This window comes from Mesoplodon densirostris, chromosome 17, assembly GCF_025265405.1.
Source record: "Mesoplodon densirostris isolate mMesDen1 chromosome 17, mMesDen1 primary haplotype, whole genome shotgun sequence".
NCBI lineage: Eukaryota > Metazoa > Chordata > Mammalia > Artiodactyla > Ziphiidae > Mesoplodon > Mesoplodon densirostris.
Window position 1 is genome coordinate 2,372,738 of NC_082677.1, and position 24,673 is coordinate 2,397,410.

General features: G+C 42.7%; 1 protein-coding gene across 1 annotated transcript in view; it reads right to left on the reverse strand.

Annotated features, from left to right (window-relative positions):
• Positions 1 to 15,643, reverse strand: part of SACS (sacsin molecular chaperone) — a 71,147-nt gene extending 55,504 nt beyond the window's left edge. Inside the window, exons 1-2 of the mRNA XM_060079622.1 lie at positions 15,554 to 15,643; positions 2,388 to 2,907 (exon numbers count right to left, since the gene is read on the reverse strand). Of these exons, the coding sequence (XP_059935605.1) occupies positions 2,388 to 2,407 (20 nt within the window). The 5' untranslated portion in view covers positions 2,408 to 2,907; positions 15,554 to 15,643. The remainder of the gene's footprint in view (positions 1 to 2,387; positions 2,908 to 15,553) is intronic.
• Positions 15,644 to 24,673: the final 9,030 nt, after the last annotated feature.

The window sequence follows — 24,673 nt, forward strand, 5'->3', positions numbered from 1 at the left end:
CTCAATTTTTAGTTTAATGTTCAGATGGTATAGTCAATAATATATCTGTTTTTATCTTAGCGTAAACATTTTATATTGTTTATCACATAGATAATCTAACATCTTTTCCCCAAATACTTGCCTAAAGCCAGTTCCCTGGGAAGGCTCTGTGTGTTAATGCAGTGGCTCAGAGCAAGGCCCACGGCCCACACATGCCCCTGAGAACTCGGGATACAGTGCTCCAGAGATCAAGCCCACACTGGATCCTTTTTAGCTTTAAAACTTATTATCTTGCCCCAGGGACAAAAAGACCAGACAATCAAGTTTTACAAAGTTATGGTCTTAATAAGACAGGTTTTAAGTGTCTTAATAAAAGTGTGTTTATAGGTTGATGCTTTGATTATCAACCCATATACTCTGCTCTATGTATTCATAAATGTTGCTGTAACGAGTCACTGACATTTTCACTTTAAGTAAATTATAAGCTCTGTGGAAATTCTAAAGTACCCAAAGCCTATAGGATGTAAGTCTCTGCAAAGATATTCTCAAAGTTAATTTACACTTTGTTCTAGCTGTAAATAGACTTTATCACCTAGTGACTGCAAAGACCATCTAATCTGTTGGTTTTTTTCACTATATGTTAGACGCTTCAAATCAATCCTGATTGTTGAAAATGTATACTTAGTGTCAGCATCAATGAGTCTATGTTACCACTGCTATTTAAAATAAATTTATAAATGAAATTATTTCTAACAAATCAGCCAACTGATGAGTTGAATGAAAATGAGGTCATCTTTAACTTGAAAAAAACATCTAATTTCAAAACTACATGCAGAAAAGCACTACATGGAAGCAGTTTAGAAGGTAAAAAAAGAAAAAAACCAAAGAAATATGGGATATAATACATATGATGCTACATGAGGGTTCTTCTTTCAAGCTTAAACAATTTAGCATCAGAAATAGTGAGAAAATTCATCTCAGGTGACTTCTTATAATATTAGAAATAATCAAATATTCCAATTTGTCAATAAAAGTCAGACCCATTAAGTAGTCTCTATAGCTGTGTGAACCACACATTTGAATGACAATCAGTCACAAAATGAATCCTGATTTGTTAAGAGGTTAAGTTCTTTTGAAAAAGTTACACTTATTTCCTCTGTCTAATGAATAAAAATTTTCAAAAGGTAAAGAAAAAAACCAAATGTTGGGTTTTTTCAATATTTCAAATTTGGAAAGCCAAATTTTAAAAATCTTTTTATTCGTTGACATCATTGGGTTACAAGATGTGAAGCCCTACCTGGTCTCTGTGGCCCTAAATTTTGAATTACTGAACACACTATTTGAATACAGCCGTCAAAAATCAATGAAAGAGGGCTTCCATGGTGGCGCAGTGGTTGAGAGTCCGCCTGCCGATGCAGGGGACACGGGTTCGTGCCCCGATCCCGGAAGATCCCACATGCCGCGGAGCGGCTGGGCCCGCGAGCCATGGCCGCGGAGCCTGTGTGTCCGGAGCCTGTGCTCCGCAACGGGAGAGGCCACAGCAGTGAGAGGCCCGCGTACAGAAAAAAAAAAAAAAAAAAGAAAAAAAAAAAAATCAATGAAAGAGTATTCTGTTATATGCTTAAGAAAAAAGAAGAGCACAGAGAAATTTAAGGGGTAATTATAAATATACACCGATACTATATTTTTGCATAAACCCTGAAGCTTATAAAATATGTTCTCGGGCCTCCCTGGTGGCGCAGTGGTTGAGAGTCCGCCTGCCGATGCAGGGGATACGGGTTCGTGCCCCGGTCTGGGAGGATCCCATATGCCGCGGAGCGGCTGGGCCGGTGAGCCATGGCCGCTGAGCCTGCGCGTCCGGAGCCTGTGCTCCGCAACGGGAGAGGCCACAGCAGTGAGAGGCCCGCGTACCGCAAAAAAAAAAAAAAAAATATGTTCTCATAAAAGAGCAACTAAATTTGAGGAAAGGAGCAAATGTTATCTTTTATCATCATAGTTTATAAAGGAAGAGCAGAGAGCTCTCTCTCTTCTCTCAGCTTATTTGATACAACTCCAAGTACTTCACAGTTGTTATTTAATATTTTCTAAATAATCATATGGGCAGTGAAAGGCACCAATGTGTACATTTTACGAAGGAGACAATAGGATACATCTAGTCAACTGTCCATTGTAAGAGCCACACCAGGAAACAAAATCCAAAACCGTATAGAGAAACGTAAGGAGTGACTGTCACGGCTTGAAGTGTTATCTGCACAATTCCCATTAGAACCAGCGTATCTATGGTTGACTCACTTTTACCTCTAAAGAGCTTTCCTTTGTTTTTGCCAACATATGTTTCATATGGGAAAACCCAATAAGCTTAAAATCACAGTGCAAAGTGTTGTAACTTAAAACATTAACTCATTTACCTATTATCCTTGGTCTCCATTATCACTTGGCCTGGAATATCTGTCTGGGAGAACCATGAAAATATTTTTCTTTCTTCCAAGTCTTTCCTTTGTGTTTCCTGTAAGCGTGTACTCCAGTTCAGCTCTGCCTGGCCAGTGAAAAGGCTGTTTTCCCCTCAGCATCCACTCATCATCTGATGTCCGAAAGCGTTGCTGTGTTTTGTGTTTGTGTTCCTTAAAGTATGACTCTCCAGTCTCAAAGTGTTGCCTCCTTGTTTTACGCCTTCTGATCCAACAACCCACAGATGTTCTTAAAATGGTATTGATTAGCTAATGGGTTTTGGCTTTTCCCCAAAGCAAAGATAAGCTATTTTCATCTGAGAATCTTCCGTATTTCTTTTTGAAGGAGTTGGGGAAGATATGTAGACGTTCTCAGCCTCCGTGTTCCTCACCCTTATCTCAGCAGACGTGCAGTACTCCTTGGCGAGCACCTTTCTTCTTGCTCCTGTGATACCTGCATCTTGGCATCACTTTTGGGCTCCTGAAAGAAAAATCAAGGAAGGGTAAAGGAAGGGGTAAGGGAAAGTACTCAAAGTAAAGGCACTGACAATGCAGTTCCTCGTGGAAGACTGCCATGGTTCTGAGCTCCAGGGACTTTCTAATTATAAACTGCTGGTTGCACCACAGCCCTGCCAAGTAGCATGGCACTTACCCTTCCCCTCACCACCGGCAGATACACATTGTAACCACACAAAGCTGTCTCTATAAATAAAGACATGTCCACTTAATTTAGTTTCATGTTCTCACTACCTGTGCATTTCTCCTCATCCCTCTAGTCCCCCGGCTTCTTCCAAGTGGACTATGTGCTTCCCACAATGTGCCTTTTGTCAGGAACAATACCCCTAGATCCAAGCCTATGACTTTACACATTATAGCTCCTGTTTGAAAATGAAACATCTACGTTTTAAAAAAGAAATTTTACTAGTAATATGCTTAATAACCATTGTTGCCTGCAACAGTCTAACATTTTAAGAAATAAACTAGAAGAAAAGGATGACAAACTGAAACAATGGTAAGCCAGAGGGATGAATGAAACTGAATTTTCTACCCACTCCTACAAGTATCATGCTTACAAAGTCTTTATAATTTTCAAGGCGCCCTCTTAGACATTATCGCAGTTCTTTGATAGAGACAGAAGTGCGCGTCTGGAAGGTGAGTCGCTGTGCTTCAGCATCCTCGACTAGAAAGTGAGGGACTGAAAATGGGAAAACCAGTTCCTGACTTCTTATTCTGTTTTTGCTACCCAGCAATGTTTCCTTTTGGACAAAAGTAATGTAGAGATCATAATCTAAGCTATATTTAGAACACTATAGATTCTTGGATTCATTAAAACCCAGGGAAGAAACTCAAAACTCACTGCAAATTCTTCCCCAAACACTTCCCTAGTGACTTGCTATAATAAAAATATTCCTAAGCACCATGAGTGAGATTAACGGAAACAAACCAATCCAAAATCTTATTATTCTTTTATAGGAAATCATATATCAAAAAATTTGACTGCCTCCTGTCAAGAATTAGAATAATTCTAGATTTTAAATTAAAATTTAAGAATTAAAATTAAACTAAGGGATTGTAGTAGCAAGAGAATGGAAGCCTTTGGTATGATAATGGATTTTAAAAATTGGACTCTTCAGGGCTTCCCTGGTGGCGCAGTGGTTGAGAGTCCGCCTGCCGATGCAGGGGACACGGGTTCATGCCCCAGTCCGTGAAGATCCCACATGCCGCAGAGCGGCTGGGCCCGTGAGCCATGGCTGCTGAGCCCGCGTGTCCGGAGCCTGTGCTCCGCAACGGGAGAGGCCACAACAGTTAGAGGCCCGCGTACTGCAAAAAAAAACAAAAAAAGGAAGTTTTAAAGACAACCATTTATAATAGGAAGAAAAAATAAGTTACCTTGGAATAATTATAACAAAAGAACTTGCATAAAAATTTTAGATAGAAAATCTATAAACTTGAACAAAAGACACCCTTTTAAAAATGGAGAGATGTATATGATGGGCGGGAAGGCTCAATATCACTGAAATGTCCACTCTCCTCAGACTGATCTTTTAATTCAAAGGAATTCCAATCAAAATCACAACAACCATTTTTTTTTAAGATTCCATATACATGTATTAGCATATGGTATTTGTTTTTCTCTTTCTGACTTACTTCACTCTGTATGACAGACTCTAGGTCCATCCACACAGACGTAGAGAATGGACTTGAGGACATGGGGAGGGGGAAAGGTAAGCTGGGACGAAGTGAGAGAGTGGCATGGACATATATACACACTACCAAATGTAAAACAGATAGCTAGTGGGAAGCAGCTGCATAGCACAGGGAGATCAGCTCGGTGCTTTGTGACCACCTAGAGGAGTGGGATAGGGAGGGTGGGAGGAAGGCTCAAGAGGGAGGGGAAATGGGGATATATGTATACATATAGCTGATTCATTTTGTTGTACAGCAGCAACTAACACAACAATGTAAAGCAATTACACTCCAATAAAGATGTTTAAAAAAAAAATCCCAACAACCTTTTAAAATGAAACTTGAAACTCTAAAAGTTTTATGGAAGAACAAGGGGATAAGAATAAAGAAAGACACTCCTTCAGAAGCATGAGGGGAAAGACTTGCTTTACTAAATAGCAAACTGTAATATAAAACAAGAATAACTAAGTTGGTATGGCATTCACACAGGAACAATCAAACAGCAGGAAGCTTAGAAACAGATCCATGCATTAATGGAAACTTGATACATGACAGAGGTGTTTGTCAGTTCAGTGGAGAAAGCTGGACCCTTCAAAAAATGTTACCCGGACAAGCGCTTATCCACCTGGAAACATAAATGTATCCGTACCTCACACTGCATACAAGTATCAATTTCAGATGATTAAGGGCATAAGTGAGAAAATCAAACCTTAAAGTTTCTGGAAAGAAATATAACCCAATATCTTTATGACCTCAGGGTACAGAAGAACTCCTTAAACAACAAATAGAAAGCCCTAACCACAGAAGAAAAGATGGCTACATTCAAACCACATTAAAAATTTAGAACTTCTGTTCACCTAAAGCAAGCTACATAAATCAGGAGAACATATTTGCCACACAGACAATCCAAAAAAAAAAAATCTTGAAAGTAAAAAAAGATACAACCTCAAAGAAAAGTGGGCCAAAGACTCCAATTTATATATACTCTTTCCTAGGCATAGCATTTCCATTTTAAAATGATAAAATTTAAATTTGTACTATACTGTGTCTTCTACATGGGATAATGTTGAAAGTGTTTATAACATGATGAAGAGTATATAATGACAGCTCTGTCTGAAGTAGTATCTTTAATATCTTTCCTTTATTATCATAATAGCTGTTCATTAAAAATTAGGCACAGATGGAATACCAGAGTCTGCGTAATAAGATTTTAAAAGAAGAGGAAAGGGAGGGAGGGGAGGCAAGGAGAGAAAAGGGATTTGCAGACAGGGTCGCCCCTCACAGCACGGCTTCACTTTTTGGTGCCTACTTGAGCAGCACCCACTCCTTCCCTAAATACCTCTCTGTCATCAGGGCATGCGTCCAGCCCCTTGTGAAACCTCCCTGAGAACTTATTCCCCAAGCATTCAAAGTATTCTTTGGGGTTCCCAAGATCCACTTGGTGTCAATAAATCCTTCTTCATTAGTATGAAATTCTGCACGTGCTATTTAAATAATAGAACTGTAGGGGAGCAAAATTTGCCATTTATCATACTAAATGAAGTAAGTCAGAAAGAGAAAGACAAATACCACATGATATCACTTATATGTGGAATCTAAAATATGACACAAATGAACTTATTTATGTAACAGACTCACAGACATAGAGAACAGACTTGTGGTTGAGAAGGGGGAGGGGTGGTGCCAGAGGGATGGATCTGGAGTTTGAGATTAGCAGATGCAAACTAGTATATATAGGATGGATAAACAAGGTCCTACTGTAGAGCACAGGGAACTACATCCAATATCCTGTGATAAACCATCATGGAAAAGAATATATATGTATATGTATAACTGAATCACTTTGCTGTGTAGCAGAAATTAACACATTGTAAATCGACTATACTTCAATAAAATAAATTTTTTTAAAACTTAGGCTGATTATGTTTAAGGCCCCAAAGCCTCAGGGAGAACCTCTGACCTTCCCACGAACTGCCTAAAAGAACATAGAGCACGTGGTCCAGGAAGGGAGCATCACCATACATAACTGTATTATGCGCTAAGTCTGTCTGTTACCATTCCTCTCTGTGTCCCATTGTCTCTGCCTGGCCCAGCAAACGGTTGTTCACCAAACTTTTGCTTTTCCATCTTCATGTCAATTGCCTTCCTCCACTTTCAAGTCCCAAACCCCTATTCCCAACCTCCTCTCATGTCTTTAGCTGAGGATGGTATCTAAGGTGAGGGCTTCAGCCACTTTGGCGAGTTACTCAGGTCCTGGGTCTCTCCATGTATACACGTTAATAAAATTTTGTCTGATTTTCTCATCTTAATCTGTCTCGTGTCAATTTCATCCTTAGACCAGCCAGCAGAACTTGGAAGGGAAGAGGAAAATTCTTCTTCCCCAGCAGTACCTTACCTATGTGTAGTCCTTTACAATTACATGCATTGTTTCATGTGGTCCTCAAGACAACTTTATAAAAGAGGTAGACCAGATAGCTTCCCCATTTTACAGGTTAAGAGTCCGAAGCTATAAGAGGTTAGAGGATGTGCCCACACCCTACAGGCATAGAGAAGGGGACAAGATGACAGAAGTCCTCAGGACCTGTCGGTGCTAGTTTACAGAGATGTTAGCTCGTCCGGCGGAGCGTGAGGGAGCGAGGCTGTGCACACCATCACAGAGCCTCCTAGGGCAGGAGGACGTGACAGAGCCCCAGCAGACCTCTTGACCCCCAGGTAGGGGATTTCAACAATAAACCAGGCTGCTTTCATATAATAGTATTGAAATGTGTGGAGCGCATCAACACTCACAAATAATTATAGACTGTTTATTATATATATAATAACCTTTATTATATATTGTTTTACTTATTCTCATGATTATATATTGTTATATATATTGTTTTATTTATTATATGTTGTTTATTATATTGATAATGAACAAGCCTTTATCATATATTGTTTTACTTATTCTCATGATTACTTTTTTTTTTTTTTTTTTTTTTTTTTTTTTTGCGTTACGCGGGCCTCTCACTGCTGTGGCCTCTCCCGTTGCGGAGCACAGGCTCCGGACGCGCAGGCTCAGCAGCCATGGCTCACGGGCCCAGCCGCTCCACGGCATGTGGGATCCTCCCGGACCGGGGCACGAACCCATGTCCCCTGCATCGGCAGGCGGACTCTCAACCACTGTGCCACCAGGGAAGCCCTCTCATGATTACTTTGTACTAATTTAAGATCAAAATATGTAGACAAAGAAATATTAAAATGTTTTTCTTGATTCTCAGTACATGCTTTCACACACATGTTTATTCAGTTCAACAAACATCCATTTCTTGGTGTGCTGTGGCCATTCTACATATGCAGATATATGAACACATCTCTGCCTATAATTAAGCATATATTTACTTGGATTTCATTTTTATTGTATTAAACTACAGAAATGTTTTGTTCCTTACTGATTATATGACTACCACTATATAGATTTTTATACTTATGTGTTTAATGCTTCTCTTGTGTATAAATCTTCATCTGATAATGCATCCATTTTTGAGTGCTTCAGTGTATCACACATTTACTTTTATAAATCCTTAACAATAACAATGCATGGAAGATAAAAGCTAGTAGCCTTTTTATGGCCTCAAATATGACTGAACAGCAGTCTGATGCAATTTTAAAAAAATAAGAAATGTGAACATTCAAACTATCCATACTGATAAATTGACAATTCCTCAACAAGACAATCGAATTAATCAAGATATGATAAAACTGGGTCTTTTCTTTTACTGCTTTCATGATAATTTTGTGTTTACATATTTCATTAACACAGCCAAGAAAATTAGTATATCCTAAATTTTGTACCCACTTGCATTGCTATTGATAGTAAAACTGTAATGCAGTATGGTAAGGTTATCTTGTAGAGGTATGGCATCTTTAATTTGTTAAGGTGATTTCATAGATATTATCTTATTTCAGTCTCATAACAGCCTCGTGGTTTGGTAGGAAATTATTAATTCCATTTGACAGATAAGGAAACTGGTGTCCAGAAGAGTCAAGCACCATCTCATGCTGGGACTTAAACTAACGTCTTTACTCCATCTCTTACCTTAATCACGCTATTGAGTACCTAGCACAATACAGACACTCAAATATTATTTCCTTCTCTGCCCATAGGGTCCCCAAAGGGGAAGGAACTGCTCCCGTCATATCACTTTGGGGTAGAGTCATTCAATCGAGGCCACGACCCGGGAGTCACATAACCTATCCATGCCCAGCCTTCCTCACTGTGACACAGGACAGCTTGCCCCATCCACACACAGAGTCATCATAAACACCAGCCTGAACGGGATCTAAAAGTACTTAATGAACGGCAGGCTGGTCCTGCAAATACGGGATGCCAGTCTTCTTGCTCATGGACTATCCTCCAACCCACAAAGGGACAGGAAATGTTCATGCTCTTCTCGCCCCCTGATTCCTGTCCTTCTCTCACGCATCAGGGGCTAAACAGTCAGTGCCCTATAATGGCTATTAGGGAACAGGCCTGGCCGTCCACCCTGACCAGCTGTGAAATCCCCGCATTCTGCTCTGACTCCTGAAGCCACTGCTTACGGCTAATACAAGCACAGTGTGTCTCTCCAGTGATTTCTTCACCTTCCCAGCAAAAACACCCTAGTGTGGCAACCTGGGCTTCCCTCAGAGCAGTCAGATTTGACACCATATATGATCTCATTTAAGGAGCAGGAAAGAAACACGCTTGTTCCACTTACTCACCGGGGTGAATATTTCTTTGAATTGCTCTACTTGAAATGGAAATTGGCCGGACACCCAGGGCTTAACTCATGGCCACTGTGCCCAAGGGCCCTGTCTTAAGGAAGCAGGGACGTCCAGGGTGCCCCTCCCCCTTCACAGCTCACATTGACCCCTGAGCTCTACCTGTCACAAAAGCTTCAGTTTCCCTAGAAGCAGTCTTTTCACCTATGTATAGCAAAGACTAGAGCCAGAGTTGCCTTCAGCGATCTCCTGCCAACAGGATACACATTCCTCTAAAGCTGGGAATTAAAAATCAACATTACTGGGCTTCCCTGGTGGCGCAGTGGGTGAGAGTCCGCCTGCCGATGCAGGGGACACAGGTTCGTGCCCCGGTCCGGGAAGATCCCACATGCCACGGAGCAGCTGGGCCCGTGAGCCATGGCCGTTGAGCCTGCGCGTCCGGAGCCTGTGCTCCGCAACGGGAGAGGCCACAGCAGTGAGAGGCCCATGTACCGCAAAAAAAAAAATCAACATTAGTCTTCATCATGTTTGATCAGACATAATCACAGGCAGCTAAATCCTCTGTGACGTGCTGAAAACTCACCCTTGAAAGTCCCTAACGTTACAGAAACAAGGAACCAATACAGACAGACTCCGGGCCCACAGAAAGCCTCCACTGGAATTACCCTCAGAATAATGGTCTTGCTCTGCTTGCTGTCAGAACAAAACATGAGTCAGCACAGACTTGAAAATGGCATCTTTGCAAAACAGAGAAGTCAGATTAATTCACCCTATAAATCAATAGACCAAAATGTAAGGCAAAGCAAGAATTGCGGCTGTCATTAATAGCAGAACTGTATGGGCACAATCTACTGTAGAAAAGGTCATGGTCACTATAGCCTTATTTGACCTCAAGTAAACATCCCTGAAATGGAAGATTTACAGAAATGCACTTTACGGAGCCGAGAAGTGAAGTCAAAGGTAAGGGATACTTATCAGTGGGGTGTGTGTGTGTGTGTGTGTGTGTGTGTGTGTAATTGAAGGTTTCCAGTAGAATGTACAGCAGAAAAAATACTGTCTCAAATTTAATAAGAAAATGCATAAATTATTCCCTTACTGTCCCAAATTCCTTCTATGATGTACAAATCTTCCTCGTCCACTTTGCAAAAAGTTCCTCAAGAATGTCTTACATCTTTGCCCCCCTACTCGGTCAGATGCAGGGCCATGGATACAGAAGGTATTCAATAAAGAATGAATAGTTTAGTCACTTCGGCCCATTTCCAGGTAATAAAAGACACATATACTGTCATAGCATATCTTGAATCGAGTTGATCTAGCCTCAGCTTTTGGTCCGTCTACGGGCAGAGCTAATTGTTGGAGGCATGGGTTTGGAAGGGCTACCACTGGAATAAACTCCTTGGAGTCTTAGGTTTACCTTTAAAAGCTCAGTTATCTTCAAAGATAAATTTTACATAAAAGTAATATGCCATATGGGTGAACTGTATAGTATGTGAATGATAACTCAATAAAGCTTTTAAAAATAATATATTAAAAATAGATTATATGATTGAAATACATCTCTTTTGATATTATCTGACTAATATTATTATTATCTAGCTTTTTGAAGGGAAAAATAACATTCACTCATTCACTTGAAAACCAATGTTTCCCTGGGAGCCTGCCAGGGACTTTGCTCACCAGCCATCTGATCCCAGAGGTGGGGAGGGGAGAGGGTCACTGAGCTATTCTCAGGCCCAGTTAAGGAGAAAGTGAGGCTCCAAGAGATGAAGCATCAGAGCTAGTCTGATGTAGAGCCCGTTTTCAAAACCGCATTTACCTGACTCCTAATAAATGTATTTAAAGCCTCGGGTATTTTTTTTCAGTCATTAGCCGGGCCTCTGGGGAAAATGAAAGTACATAATACGTTCTTCAGGATCAGAATTTTCTTAGGGTAATCACTGAACTTGAACATTTAATAAACAAAAGTATCAATAAATAAACCCAGGGAAATGTTTGGCATGTTATGGAAAATTGATAAAGATTAGATATAACTTATATTTTAAGTTTAAAAACCTAACAAATTAATATCTTTATGCTCAAAGTAATTATTATTTGATTTATCAGTTAAGATTCTGTTTATATAAGGTTGCCAGACTTAGCAAATAAAAATATGCCCAGTTAAGTTTGAATTTCAAACAAATAACAAATAATTTTTTTAGGTTATGTTTATCTTATGCAATAGTTTCTGTAATTTATCCGGTAACCCTATTAGGACTTTTTTTAATGGTTAAATGTATCATTGCATTAAAAACAAGGAGGGGGTGGGATGAATTGGGAGATTGGGATTGACTTATATACACTACTATATATAAAACAGATAACTAATGAGGACCTACTGCAGAGCACAGGGAACTCTACTCAATGCTCTGTGGTGACCTAAATGGGAAGGAAAACTGAAAAAGAGGGGATATATGTATATGATTCACTTTGCTGTACAGCAGAAACTAACACATACATACATCCCCACATCTCCTAAATGTTTTCTTTATTTAAAAAAAAAAAAAACACGGAGAAAGACTAAACCTCTATTAATATGGTGAAATCGTGCACAAATTCCAGATGCCCCAAAATTTCAAATACAAACTCCTCTCTAGCACTTAGTACTTTAATGAAATAAGGAGATCTATGAAGTTTAAATGACCACCCATAAAAATATTCAGGCGACTTTGACTTATTTTAAAATGTTGTCGTTTCAGAACATGTGAAAAGGATATATGAACTGCAGAGCCCATATTTTCTTGACTAGAGGATAGACTCGTGGTCTCATCCAGAGCAGAATACTGAAAACGAATGCTTGTGTGGATGGCATGTTGCTGTAAGTGGACCATAGATTTCCCCTTACAAAACCGAGAAGCTCCATGGCATCCTGGGCTTCACACCGCCACGACCCCTTAGTGCCCTGAGAGGGCACACAGGGTGCAGGGGTCAGCGCTCAGGGTTGGCAATCTGAGCGCTCACTGATGTCCAGCAAGAAAAGCGAATTTAGATACCGCCCAGTCAACCCCCTCTTTCTGCAAATAAGAAATGGTCGGGGCTCCACTCTCTTTTAATTTTACATTCTATAATCTGCAAAATGGGTTGCCTGTTTCACAAGGCTGTTGTGAAAATGAAGAGAGACAACATACGTGAAAGCATGCTATTTGATCAATAATTGTGATAAACTGGAGTATACCAGGCCTTGAAGGAAATTTAAAGACTGTCTACACCATACCTCTTATCTCAGAGCTGAGGTTAACAGACTTTCCCATTAGCACAAAGAGAAGCCACAGCCAAGGCAGAGCCACGCCTCTGATTCCCAGGCCAGTGTTTCTTCCAACTTCCTTATGTCTCCTGGCACAATGGCGCCATCCTCGACTTAAATCTGACACTATGTGCTAAACGCAGAGTTTAAGGAAAGCAAAGGTGGCCAGGAGAAAGGCACGCAAAATAGAAACTAAAACAGTAACGGGATTGGCAATATGAAAAGCCAGTTGCCACCCAGGTTGTCCAAGATCAGAACTACCACGGGAATTTTTCCAATTTCAAATCGGCGCCTTTTGCACCGCTGACTTGGACTCATGGCCAGACGGTCAATATCATCCTCAATTCTGCCATCATACAGGATTTGATGGGAGCCAGAAAAAGGAAATTGGCCTTTCCTCTTCCAGTAGAACATGCCTGTGGCAACATGGAAATATCAGCATCACTTTTATAAGAGATCCTTAGCAAGTACTGAATATATTTTTTGTACTTAGAGCTGATGAAGAAGCACTTGGTCAAAAGATCATTTCAAAATTCATACCTTTAGGGAAATGGTATGAGAAACCTCTATTTTTTTTTATTTTTTAAAATAAAAATTTATTAAAGAATTAATGACAAAACATAATAATAAGCATAAATAGCAAAACAATGAACATAGAATTACTGAGAACCCAATCCCTGTATAACACTATGTACATTCTTACTGTTAAACATGGTCTTATCCAGTGTGAACAGCAATTTATGCTTTACTTATTTTTGCTTGTCAAAAAATGAAGGATTTTCTTCTTTGCTTAATGAATAAATCTTTTGTTACTTTACCTAGGCTCTCCATTTGGGAAAGAAAATCTTGAAAGTATGCTCATCGTAATTGAAATTTTATTATAATTGAAAGTCAGTTATGTTGTCATCAGATTGCATTGTTCTGTTGGAAATAATTGTGAAAACCTGAGCTCCATCTTAGGATGATTATTTAGTCAACAAGGACTCTATTGCCATTTTTATCAAGGTGGTTTATTAATGTCTAGTCTTAGAAAAAGATAATTTAAAATTTTGACAACACTTTTTTTGGCTCCTATGTACCTATTCATTAAGGAATCATTCACCTAATGACATAAGCAAAGTGTCTTTTCTTTCTCCTATCGAAATGCTTTCTATTTCTTCCATCCACCTGGCCCTGGGATGTCAGCAGTCACAGTGAATCAGTAGAAGGAAAGACCGGGGCCCTCAAAAGAGGAAAAATAATCCACATTTCATTTTGCCCAAAGACAATCCAAATCACTAGATTTACAAGAATGTTTGAGAAACCTCTTTAGCCTGCTTTCTCACAGGTGGATTGAATGAGAAAATGACAGAACACCCACGAAGTAGCTACATTTGTGCCAAGTACCGTGCTTGGTGCCCTCAGATGCACTGGCTCACTTCAACCCTAGAAAATTATGTGAACAACAACTGCCATCATCTCTGACACAGGAAGGAACTGAGGCTCGCAGAAGTTGAGCGGATTTTCAGGGGCTGCAGAGCTGAGATCTGAACCCAAGGCTTCTGAGAGCAACTCCAGTGTAAAGCACAATACACAAGATGCTGCTGATGTAAGCCAAGAGTCTTAAAATAAGGCTGTCAATCAGGTTTTCCTTCCTATTATGTGAAGAATAGAAAACACCACATTAATCATGGAAAAGATCTTACAAACCAAGCCAGGAACAAGGAAAATATGGGAATATGGTTTGTTTGAAAGGGAGACCGAAGGAGGAGCCTTGACCTCCACAGAAAAGGAGGCCATTGGCCAGCTGAAAAGCCAGGAAGGTAAAGAAAGGATGAAGGGACGGCCACGGGGAAGGAGGCAAAGGAACTGGGTATCATTTGTCCATGATGTGAAGAAGACGGCAGCGAGATTAGGGAAAGACAGCTGGTTGGTCATAAGTAAAACCACTGGGTATGACAACCATGCATTAACCTAATATGTGTCTGGTTATCAAGGGATAACTTCCGAAAACAATGTGAGAGATTTGCTTTTCAAGTGACAAGTAAAATGGGATTAAGTGTCAATGTCTTATCTGCAGTGGAGGAAAGGTAAGAGCTCCCCTCAGTATAACTTCAGGGCAGCTCTCCTCAGCTGCGGGGGCGTATGGGCTTGACCTGCATTCTGCCTTTTACTCAAATGAACAGGCTTTCCTCACACAGAGAGAACAAAACTTACACAAAAATTAAAGCCCAGGCTATCGACATGTTAGAAGCAAACCCAACACTCTTCACCGAGGTATCAACCTTGTTTTGAGAAAAAGAGTGAGAGATTTTCGTTGCTACTGTTAAAACTGGGATACTCTAAGAATTTAATGATCTCTTAGTAAGATAAAATTTAATAACTAAGTAAAATGTTTTCAACTAAAAGCAGGATTTTCAGATATTACTACTTAAGAGAAGTGCAATAAGGGGCATCATTTACGAGCATACTGTTTAAAGGAGGACAATTACTATAAATTAGACCAGAAGGCACTTGGGGAATCCCGCTTTATTATTCAATAGCACTCTGCGCTCCACACTCTGCATTACAGCAGCAGACCTTTTGTAAGCAAACCCACAGGACGCGGTGGGAATTAAAATGACAAAGCCGGGAGCTCTGAGCATCTCGGCCGCGGGCATCTCTCTAGCAAGGCTGCAGCCGGAGCCTCCCCCGCAAACCGCAGGCTGCGGCCCAAAGTGGGAATCGCCAAAAGAACCCCTAACTTACAGCAGCACGGAGCTTTAAAGAAGCGTCTCTGTCCTCTCACAAGGGCGTTTCCCAAGGCGACCGCAGGGCCCGGGCGCCCCGGTCCCAGCCCCGCTCTCAGAGGACCTGGTGACCCATCCCCCGCGGAGCCCGCATTCCCGTGGGCCCCGGCCCGCTCCCGTGACATCCGGCCGGCCCCTCGCATACTCACCGGTGGCTGCCAGCATCGCGTCCCCGGCCTTTGTGGTCCTTGTGTCCCATCAGCAGGTTCCAGTGTGACTGCCACCGCAGCCGCACTGGTCCAGGCCACCGGACGCCGTGCCGCAGTCAGCAGCTACCCGCCCACACCCCGCGCGCCTTTTTTTTTCTTTTTAAAGAGACAGGACCATCACCAACCTTCGGTTTCAATAATGCTGCAAAATGCGGCTTGGTCGCTCCCACGGGTGGTACAGAGGACAGTAAGTGCATTATCTCTTCTGTTCAAATTACAAAGTTGCACTTAGGAGGAAGGCATGGCTACCAGGAGATCATCTCTCTTGGACACTGGTATACCTAAGGCTGTGTGACCTTAGACAAGTCGGTTGTGGGTTGCATTTTCCCCATGGAAAACAGAGACTGTGACCGGCCATATCCAGTCTGGAAATCCTATAATCTACTAGAATTAAAGAGCAGCCACACACTTGCTGCTAAAACACGATAATACGCTATGTTTGCCTTGCAGGTTCTAGCTCACAAGGAATTTTTTGTGTTTTATTTGGATTTGGGTAGGAGTTTCCAAAGGTTAAAAAGAACATTCTCTCAAAAGGCTTTGTAAACTGTGAAATGCTATACAGCTGTCAAACGCTCTAAGTTTTCATTGTTACTGTCTATTTAATAATAAAACGATAGGAACAATAGATCAGATAGTATCTATCTCCTTGCTTCCTACAAGAGGAGGATGTGAAATGCCAGGAGGGTCTGTTTTCATAGACAGCCCTACCTCCCCTCCCCCTTCGGTGCACTGTCTTCCTCATCCAGGTTCCCGGTGGACGAGCCTGCTTCACCAGTGTGGATCTGGACTGCAGGCTTATCTGGGAACGGCTGGAGCTTTGAAGCTCTGGCTTGCTTTACCTCTGAGGAGAATCCCTAACTCAGCTCAGCAAACTCCAGAACTCTCCACTGGGGAGACCAACCAGGCCCCCAGTGTCAGAATCACTCCAGATTCAAAGCCACCCGCCTCTGCAGAATGGCCCTGTGCAGGCTTGCACTCAGGACACTAAACTGCCTGGTGTTTCCCTGGCATCTTAGCCTCACAGAGTTAGATGTATAAATATAATGTCCTAGGAGATGGTAAGGAAGTGTTTTGTTCTAGCAAAATCACTATGCAACGACAGGTTTCTATCAGGGAGAAATCGTGCTGGGGAGCCCTTTTCCCTGATTCTCACATGGTGCCGCGTGGGCCCTTGGTGGCAGGTGGAGGCCAACCTGTCCCCTCAGTTCTAACAGCACCATTTCGATGGTCCCCAGGTGAATGAAGCCCATGTCGACCGAGACACAGGCTCCATAGACCCTGGGAAAATCTTCAATTTCTTGTTCACCTAGCACAGTTATCTGCTCGTAACTCTGAACTATTAGATAAGTTCTAAGTTTATAACTCCCCACTCCCCAACCTGCCAAGGAAAGTGGGTCCCTAAGAATATCCCGGGTAAGGGGTGTGGGGATGCAAGTAGCAAAAGCCCAGAGAAGAGCCTGGTCGTGCTGACCTAGCTAGAAAGTCCTCCAGGTGCCAGGAATCCAAGGAGAGGGAAAGCTGCGGGGTTGAGAGGACCTGAGAGAGAGCTGGAGGAGGGGCGGGGGAGGGGAGGGGAGATGAAATGTTTCTATGATGAGTGAAATTTGGGGGAGAGACGTAGAGAGTGAATTTCCAGGAAGCTGTGCTGCAGCTTGTGCGGCGTCATTCTGTCCTGTGTCCCCTCATCAGGAGCAAACTTTAGTAAGATTGTTCCCATTTCTCCCTGACGCTCTGCTGCCCGGTCTGGGATCCCTCTGACCCTGCCACAGTGCTGAGTCACGTCAGTCCGGGAGCAAGAAGACATTTGGGGAGGGATGCGGAGTCTGCCTCCGGGGTGGAGACCCCCGGGTGAGGACTGCCATGTGGCGTGGCCCCTGCCCCTAAGCGAGTGCCTCTGTGCCCTCTGACTTCCGTCCCTCCTTCTGGGTCAGTGATGCTATCACCCAGGTCTACCACCCCAGGCCTACGTGCTCCAATTGCTTCTTTGGCAGCTCTCGGATAAATTCATCAAAATTGGCTCTTCAGGGACTTCCCTGGTGACGCAGCGGTTAAGAATCCACCTGCCAATACAGGGGACACAGGTTCGAGCCCTGTTCCGGGAGGATCCCACATGCTGCGGAGCAACTAAGCCCGTGCGCCACAACTACTGAGCCCGTGTGCCACAACTGCTGAAGTCCCCGTGCCTAGAGCCCGTGCTACGCAACAAGAGAAGCCACCGCAACGAGAAGCCAGCGTATCGCAACAAAGAGTAGCCCCTGCTCGCCACATATATATATATATAAATATATATATATTATGTATAATATATATTATAATATATATATAATATTATATATTTTTTTTAAAAAGTGGTCTTCAGGGCCGTATAGACAGGAAGAAAGGTCGTGGGCTAGCCTGCCACCTGTGTCCACACAAATGCAGCCAGTTACACCAAATCCCATGGTCTTATGCTGTCACTCATTCGGTGATATTTTTGCAATTAAATGATAAAACCTAGATTTTTTTTTACTTAAATGACAGTTATTGCCTTACACTAATTAGAAAGACAATGTGGGTTTCTTTTAGAAAATATGACAAATATAGCCCATAATCCTACCATCTGATGTAACTGCTCTTCATCTTTTGATACATATCCTATTTATAGATTTATGTATGTATCAATTTTGTTTCTGGTTTTCCCACTTAAATTATACTGAGAATATTTTCCTCTTTTATTCTTTGAGAACATACTTTTTAATGCCTGCATAATAACCCTTCTTACAGCTATGCCATAATTTATTCAACCAATTCCCTGTTGTTGGACTTTAGGTTGACATACATGGTTTTCAGAAAGGTTAATCCATTTTCCCCACTTACGCTGCAAGGAAGCACCCAGTGAAATACTGGTTATGCAGAAGTCACCCAGTGAAGTTTCAGCGCCTTCACAAGCTTGCACAAGACAGTCCTTTCCACTGTCATGACACTCGCACGTGATTCCCCATGGCTTTACACTCGTTCTGCAGGTTCCTGTACCCCCATGACCCCCGCCTGCACTGTCCAGATGCACCAGCACCTGCAGGAAACTGTACATGTTCAGTTAAATTCCTGGTACCATTCATGGTATTTGAATGTTGTTGTCAAAAGATTTAGACTTTGTCCTAACAATGTTAGGGAGTCAAAGGCTTCTGGATAATTAGTGAATCACGGATCTTCTGTGTTCCGGTCCATGATTGGCTGTTGATGCACAAGGGTTAGAGGTCAACATATCTCCACCTCACCTCAAGCTGACCCTAGGAAATAGCATAATAAACTATCATCTAGAGCCACCCTTGCCCAGAACCACAAAGGCTTAGTCAGAGGAGAAGCCTTTGCCACTTGCCTGGGGCTTTTAAGGAGCTGGCACCACCAGGCCTCTGGCTTCTTCTCCTGGAAGACTCCCGGCCATGGCTTTCACCACGGCCCACTCTTCCTTTCCAGCCATGTCTTGGGGCCTAAGCCCCCTGCCCGTGCGACCTGCATCATCCAACTCGTACAAAGTTGTATGAGTGTCAGATTTTTATCAACTCAGAGATGGCCATTCAACCTGAGAGACGTCAGCTCCATCTCAGCACCTACTCATAATTCTGGAGTCTTAGCTTTCATGCCTTTTTCCCAGTCTCTGTTAGCTCAACTGTGTACAGGGCTCTCTTCATCCCAATAGCTGCTTTCAGCAGCTTAGCAAGCAAACATGGCTTCAACCCCTGTAAACCAGTCAGGGTCTAGGCAAGTCACCTATGACTTTCAGTTTTTTCATCTGTGAAATGGGAATATTACCTTCCAATGTGGGAGTACACGGTGCTCGGCATATAATCAGTAATTTCTAGGTGTTCAAATCGTAGAGGTTATTAGTTTTGTATATTTCCTGCTTTAAGACACTTTCCCAAGTTGAGAAGTATAACTTTAGACCTGGGGGCAAGACACTTGCCCTTAAAAACTACCTATGTTACTTCAGGTCAATTTTCAGAAAATCCCATTACATTTCTAACAACAGCAGAAAAATGATCCCATGACAAGACCTAAGAAGGACATGGAGCCCCTGAATTGTGAGAACATGAGGGCCATCGGAAAAAACTAACAGACCTACATTCCCATAAGCACGTGGCCCTCAGTACAACTAGGCCGGCAGGGAAGAGGCACCAGCCATGTTGTGGGTTTCCTGTAAGTCCCCACAGCTTCTGGCCCCGGTGGACATCTAGACGTGTGGCCAGTGTTAGCTGAACAGAGGGGTTTGGGGCAGAGCCGCTATGTGGGGGACCAGACTATGGCACCCTGAAATATGCCACTTTGGCCTAAGGATTATTTCGAACTGACGACAATTGAGAAGCAGCAGACACAGAAAAGCTTTACGTCCTCCTCTTAATCATCAGAGAGGACTCTGGGCTCCTAGCAGCCCACCTTGGGAAAGCCCACCTCCCTTCAGCTTCCCCCGGTGTTTACCTTCCCACAGTTTGTCATTTTCCTTTGGCTCGTCATACCCCTACACACCCATTGTCATTTGTAAAGAGCCTGTGTAAGCCCCAAGTTCTAACCACCCCTTGGCGACTCATCCTTGAGTTTCTCCAGTGTGTATGGGCGCGGCGCATGGCTTATCAAAATTTCTGGGCTTTACTCTTGTGAATCTGGCCTTTGTCAGTTTAATGTCAGAGTCCCAGAAGAACCTAAGAGGGCAGAGGAAGGTTTTCTGCTCTCCGGTGCGTACAGACTTGTAACTGGTTCCCTGAACTATTTTCTCAGCAGTCAGTCCCTGGAGCTCAGCTCTGAGTTAACATGCCTGCAGCTTTCTAGTCCTGTGATGTCCCAGAATAACCAGGCCTTCTGAGGCACATTCACATAGACAAAGAGACAAAGGCCATCGCCACACAGCTTCCTTGTAAGTAGCTTTCTGTACAAAGCTAAAATTGGGCTCGTTTTGTCCCTGCTTCAAAATATAAAGGTGTCACAGTGAAGAAATACAAACTTTGCACATCTTAATTACAAGGGGCCCAATTCTGCCAATTGATGCTGTGTAGGCAAAATTACAATCGATGTTTACAGTGATGCATGAAACCAACCTAGTCACCTAAAAAACAGAAAAAAAAAAAAGCACACCAATGTACAACATCATCAGCTCCTTAGAAAAGGAACATTGTTGTCAATAACCCAAACCTCTGTGAGGCCACAAAACGAAACACACTCTATACAACTAGGAGTTGTCTCAGGTCAGCCTCCCATCCCCTTTGGGTTTTTTTTTTCTTTTTAACTTGAAAAATATATCATTTTGAATATGTAAAAACCAACCATAATCCTACCACTCAGAAAAGCACTGCTGGCATTTTTTAGTGGGTGGAAATCATTCCAGGTTATTTCCTAGGCGTATGTGTGCAATCAGCAACTATTTATTTATTGATCACCCTGTATGTGTAAGGCCCTGTTCCATGCGCTGCAGCAAACAAACAGCAGTAAACAAACGGGCAGGGGGCCCTGCCAGGTGGAGCTTACGTTCTAGCGGGGAGAGACCAAATATACACAAATAAACATATATGTAAGCATAAAATTAAGCAGTATAAGGAGATAATGATGACATTGAGGAGGTGCTATTATAGACAGAGAAGGAGTTGGACCAAAAACTATTTACTGGACACTCACCATATGCCAGCTGTACGAAATATAGACTTTTCAGGCTTAGAATCAGAGTTACAATTCTTAACCTAGTAAGGTTAAAGACAACAATAATCAAAGAAAGAAATCAAATAGTCGACATTTTCATATATTTCTTTCGTTTTTCTTAAACACTCAAAGTGTTAATTTTTAATTACACAAGTAACATCATTGCATTCTTAACTTTTTTTTTTTTTTTTTTGCGGTACGCAGGCCTCTCACTGCTGTGGCCTCTCCCATTGCGGAGCACAGGCTCTGGACACGCAGGCTCAGCAGCCATGGCTCACGGGCCCAGCCGCTCCGCGGCATGTGGGATCTTCCCGGACCAGGGCACGAACCCGTGTCCCCTGCATCGGCAGGCGGACTCTCAACCACTGCGCCACCAGGGAAGCCCCCACTGCATTCTTCTTGAAAATGACTCAAGCGTTACAGCTAAAAGAAACCTTCCTTTTTAACCCGAACATCCCGCCAGATTCTCATCTCAGAATAAATTACCGTAATCATGCTGAGTGACTCCTTCTAGAGTAAACCTAGATCCTTTCAATAACGTGTATCACTACAAACATGACAACACGTTGTATCGAGTCTTCTGAAGAGCACAAATTAGACTCCCCGTCCTGCAAATTGCTTTTTCCACCTAATAATCTGTCAGTAAATAGTCTTAAATTTCATGCCAGTACCCCAATCTTTCTAACTGTTGCATAGTACCCCATAGTTAGGACAAATCAGCGTATTTAACACTTCCTTTCTCGATAGATGTTAAGATGATGTCCAATTTGTAGTATTTAAAAATAAGTACTTGCCTCTTCATGTCCATGTGACTATTTTCCTAGGGCAGGTAATAAGGAGTGGAATGGTTGAAACACAGGATTTAAATCTTAATATATGCTGTACAGTGGCTCAGTCCATTTAAAGTGCTTGTATTGGTTTAAAATTTCACTGGAAGTACATCCTTCCCAAAATTAGAACCACAATATATTCATTGTTTAAGACTGCATTTTCTCCCATATAACAAAATTCTATGAACATTTTTCTGTGTCTTTAAGTGTGCTTTTAAAAGATGATTTTTAGTGGAGGCTTATTTTCCATTTCATTTTATGTATTATAATGGCTTTTATCAATTTCTCTACTGTTGGATATTTCAGATATATCCAATTGCAGCTATAAATCTTTGTATGCACTTAGAATGATTTCCTTATGCTATTATTCTTTGAAGTTAATAGTGGACCAAAGAGGATGGACATAAGATGTTTAAAGCATCTTATCCCAGTTGCCAAATTGGTCTCCAGAAAGACTTCGCCAGCTGACAGTCCCACCGGCAGGAGGTGGGGATAAGCACGTTCATTTTTAGATGAGCCGGATTCAGCTGTCCTGCAGGACGCACTATGTATGAGGAAGTCATGAAGGACTTTGTGAAGACATACCCCCACCACGGAAGGACCTCACACAGAGACGTGAGGCAATGCAACAGAGTGGGTAAGAACACGCCAGCTGCGTTCAGGCCCCGGCTCCCCACCTACCACTGTGGGTCCTGGTCACACGACTTGTCTTCAGGCATCAGCGTCCTCAAATGTAAAATAGGATGATGACAGAGCCTGTGTGCATAAAGCTTTCTGCACAGCACCTGGCCCAGCTCTCCCATAAGTATTAGCCAGATATCATTACATCATTGCCAACTATTCGCCTAGAGCAGCTACTGCTCCACAGAGGCCCTTGAGGGGAGAGGGGAGGTGGTGACATGTGTCAGGCCAGGAGCAGCTGCCTCGGGTCATGGGTGACGTGACTCACTGAATCCTCTGCCACAACGCCGGGTAAATGTTGGTATAACCTCATGGTGGACACGTGTGTGGAAGGTGGAGGGGGTGGCCTGGGGACACTCGGTCCCACTCGGTGACACACAAACAGCTGCAGCATCCGAGGAGCCCAAGAGAAGCCTGGTGCAAGGCAGTCCCCCTCCACACCCGGGCCAGGGCATCCTCCCCGCCTCAGCCTCCTCCACGCCGTTCATCCTTTTAGCAAACCTTGTTTCCGTCCCCACTGTGGACTGAATGTCCGTGTCCCCCCTGAGTTCAGACACTGGAGTCCTGTCCCCAGTGTGATGGGGCCAGGAGGTGGGGCCTCTGGGAGGGGACTAGGGCACCAGCGGGGAGCCTCACGGCGGGGTTAGTGCCCTTGTTGGAAGAGGCAGGAGAGATGATCTCTGCATCAAATGAGGACACAGCATGCAGGCGGCTGTCCACAAACCTGGAGGAGGGCCCTCACCAGGAGCCCACCATGCTGGCGCCTTGATCTCAGACTCCAGCCTCCAGAACCACGAGGAATCAGTGTCTTGATTAAGCTGCTCAGTCTGTGGTCCCTGGTATAGCAGCAGAGCTGGCTAAGACATACCCTTCTAGTGCCAAGACTTGCACTGGGCCCCGGGGATGGAGGGATGGGGACGGCCCCTCCCCAGGGGAGTGCAGGTCCCCCAGTAGAGGGAGGCACACAGACGGCAGTGATGGGTGTTTGTAACTGGCTGTGTCCACCCAGGGCTGGGGAAGAGGACAGAGAGGGCGAAAATGACTGCCTGGGGGGCTCCGTGTCAATTAAAGACTGTTGTTCTCAAGAGAAGCTTGTGCACAAAATAGCACTCAAATGTGATTTTCATATTAAAAATTAATATTTATTTTATTAAAGTTATACATTTAAAGTTTTCCTTTAGCTCTTAATCCAATTCACAAATCTTATTATCTTATAAAAACATAGCATGAGTCTAGTGAATTTTAGCAATCTCTACTAAGGAAACTTTGACAACTTAATTAGAATGCCATAAATCATTCAAACTTATTAATAAATGTAAAATCTTCAACTTACTTTTATTTATTTATTTATTTATTTATTTAACATCTTTATTGGAGTATAATTGCTTTACAATGGTGTGTTAGTTTCTGCTTTATAACAAAGTGAATCAGCTATACATATACATACATCCCCATATCTCCTCCCTCTTGCATCTCCCTCCCACCCTCCTTATCCCACCCCTCTAGGTGGTCACAAAGCACCGAGCTGATCTCCCTGTGCTATGCGGCTGCTTCCCACTAGCTATCTATTTTACATTTAGTAGTGTATATATGTCCATGCCACTCTCTCACTTCATCCCAGCTTACCCTTCCCCCTCCCTGTATCCTCAAGTCCATTCTCTACGTCTGTGTCTTTATTCATGTCCTGCCCCTAGGTTCTTCAGAGCCATGGTTTTTTTTTTAGATTCCATTTATATGTGCTACCGTACAGTATTTTTCTCTTTCTTACTTACTTCACTCTGTATGACAGACTCTAGGTTCATCCACCTCACTACAAATAACTCAATTTCATTTCTTTTTATGGCTGAGTAATATTCCATTGTATATATGTGCCACGTCTTCTTTA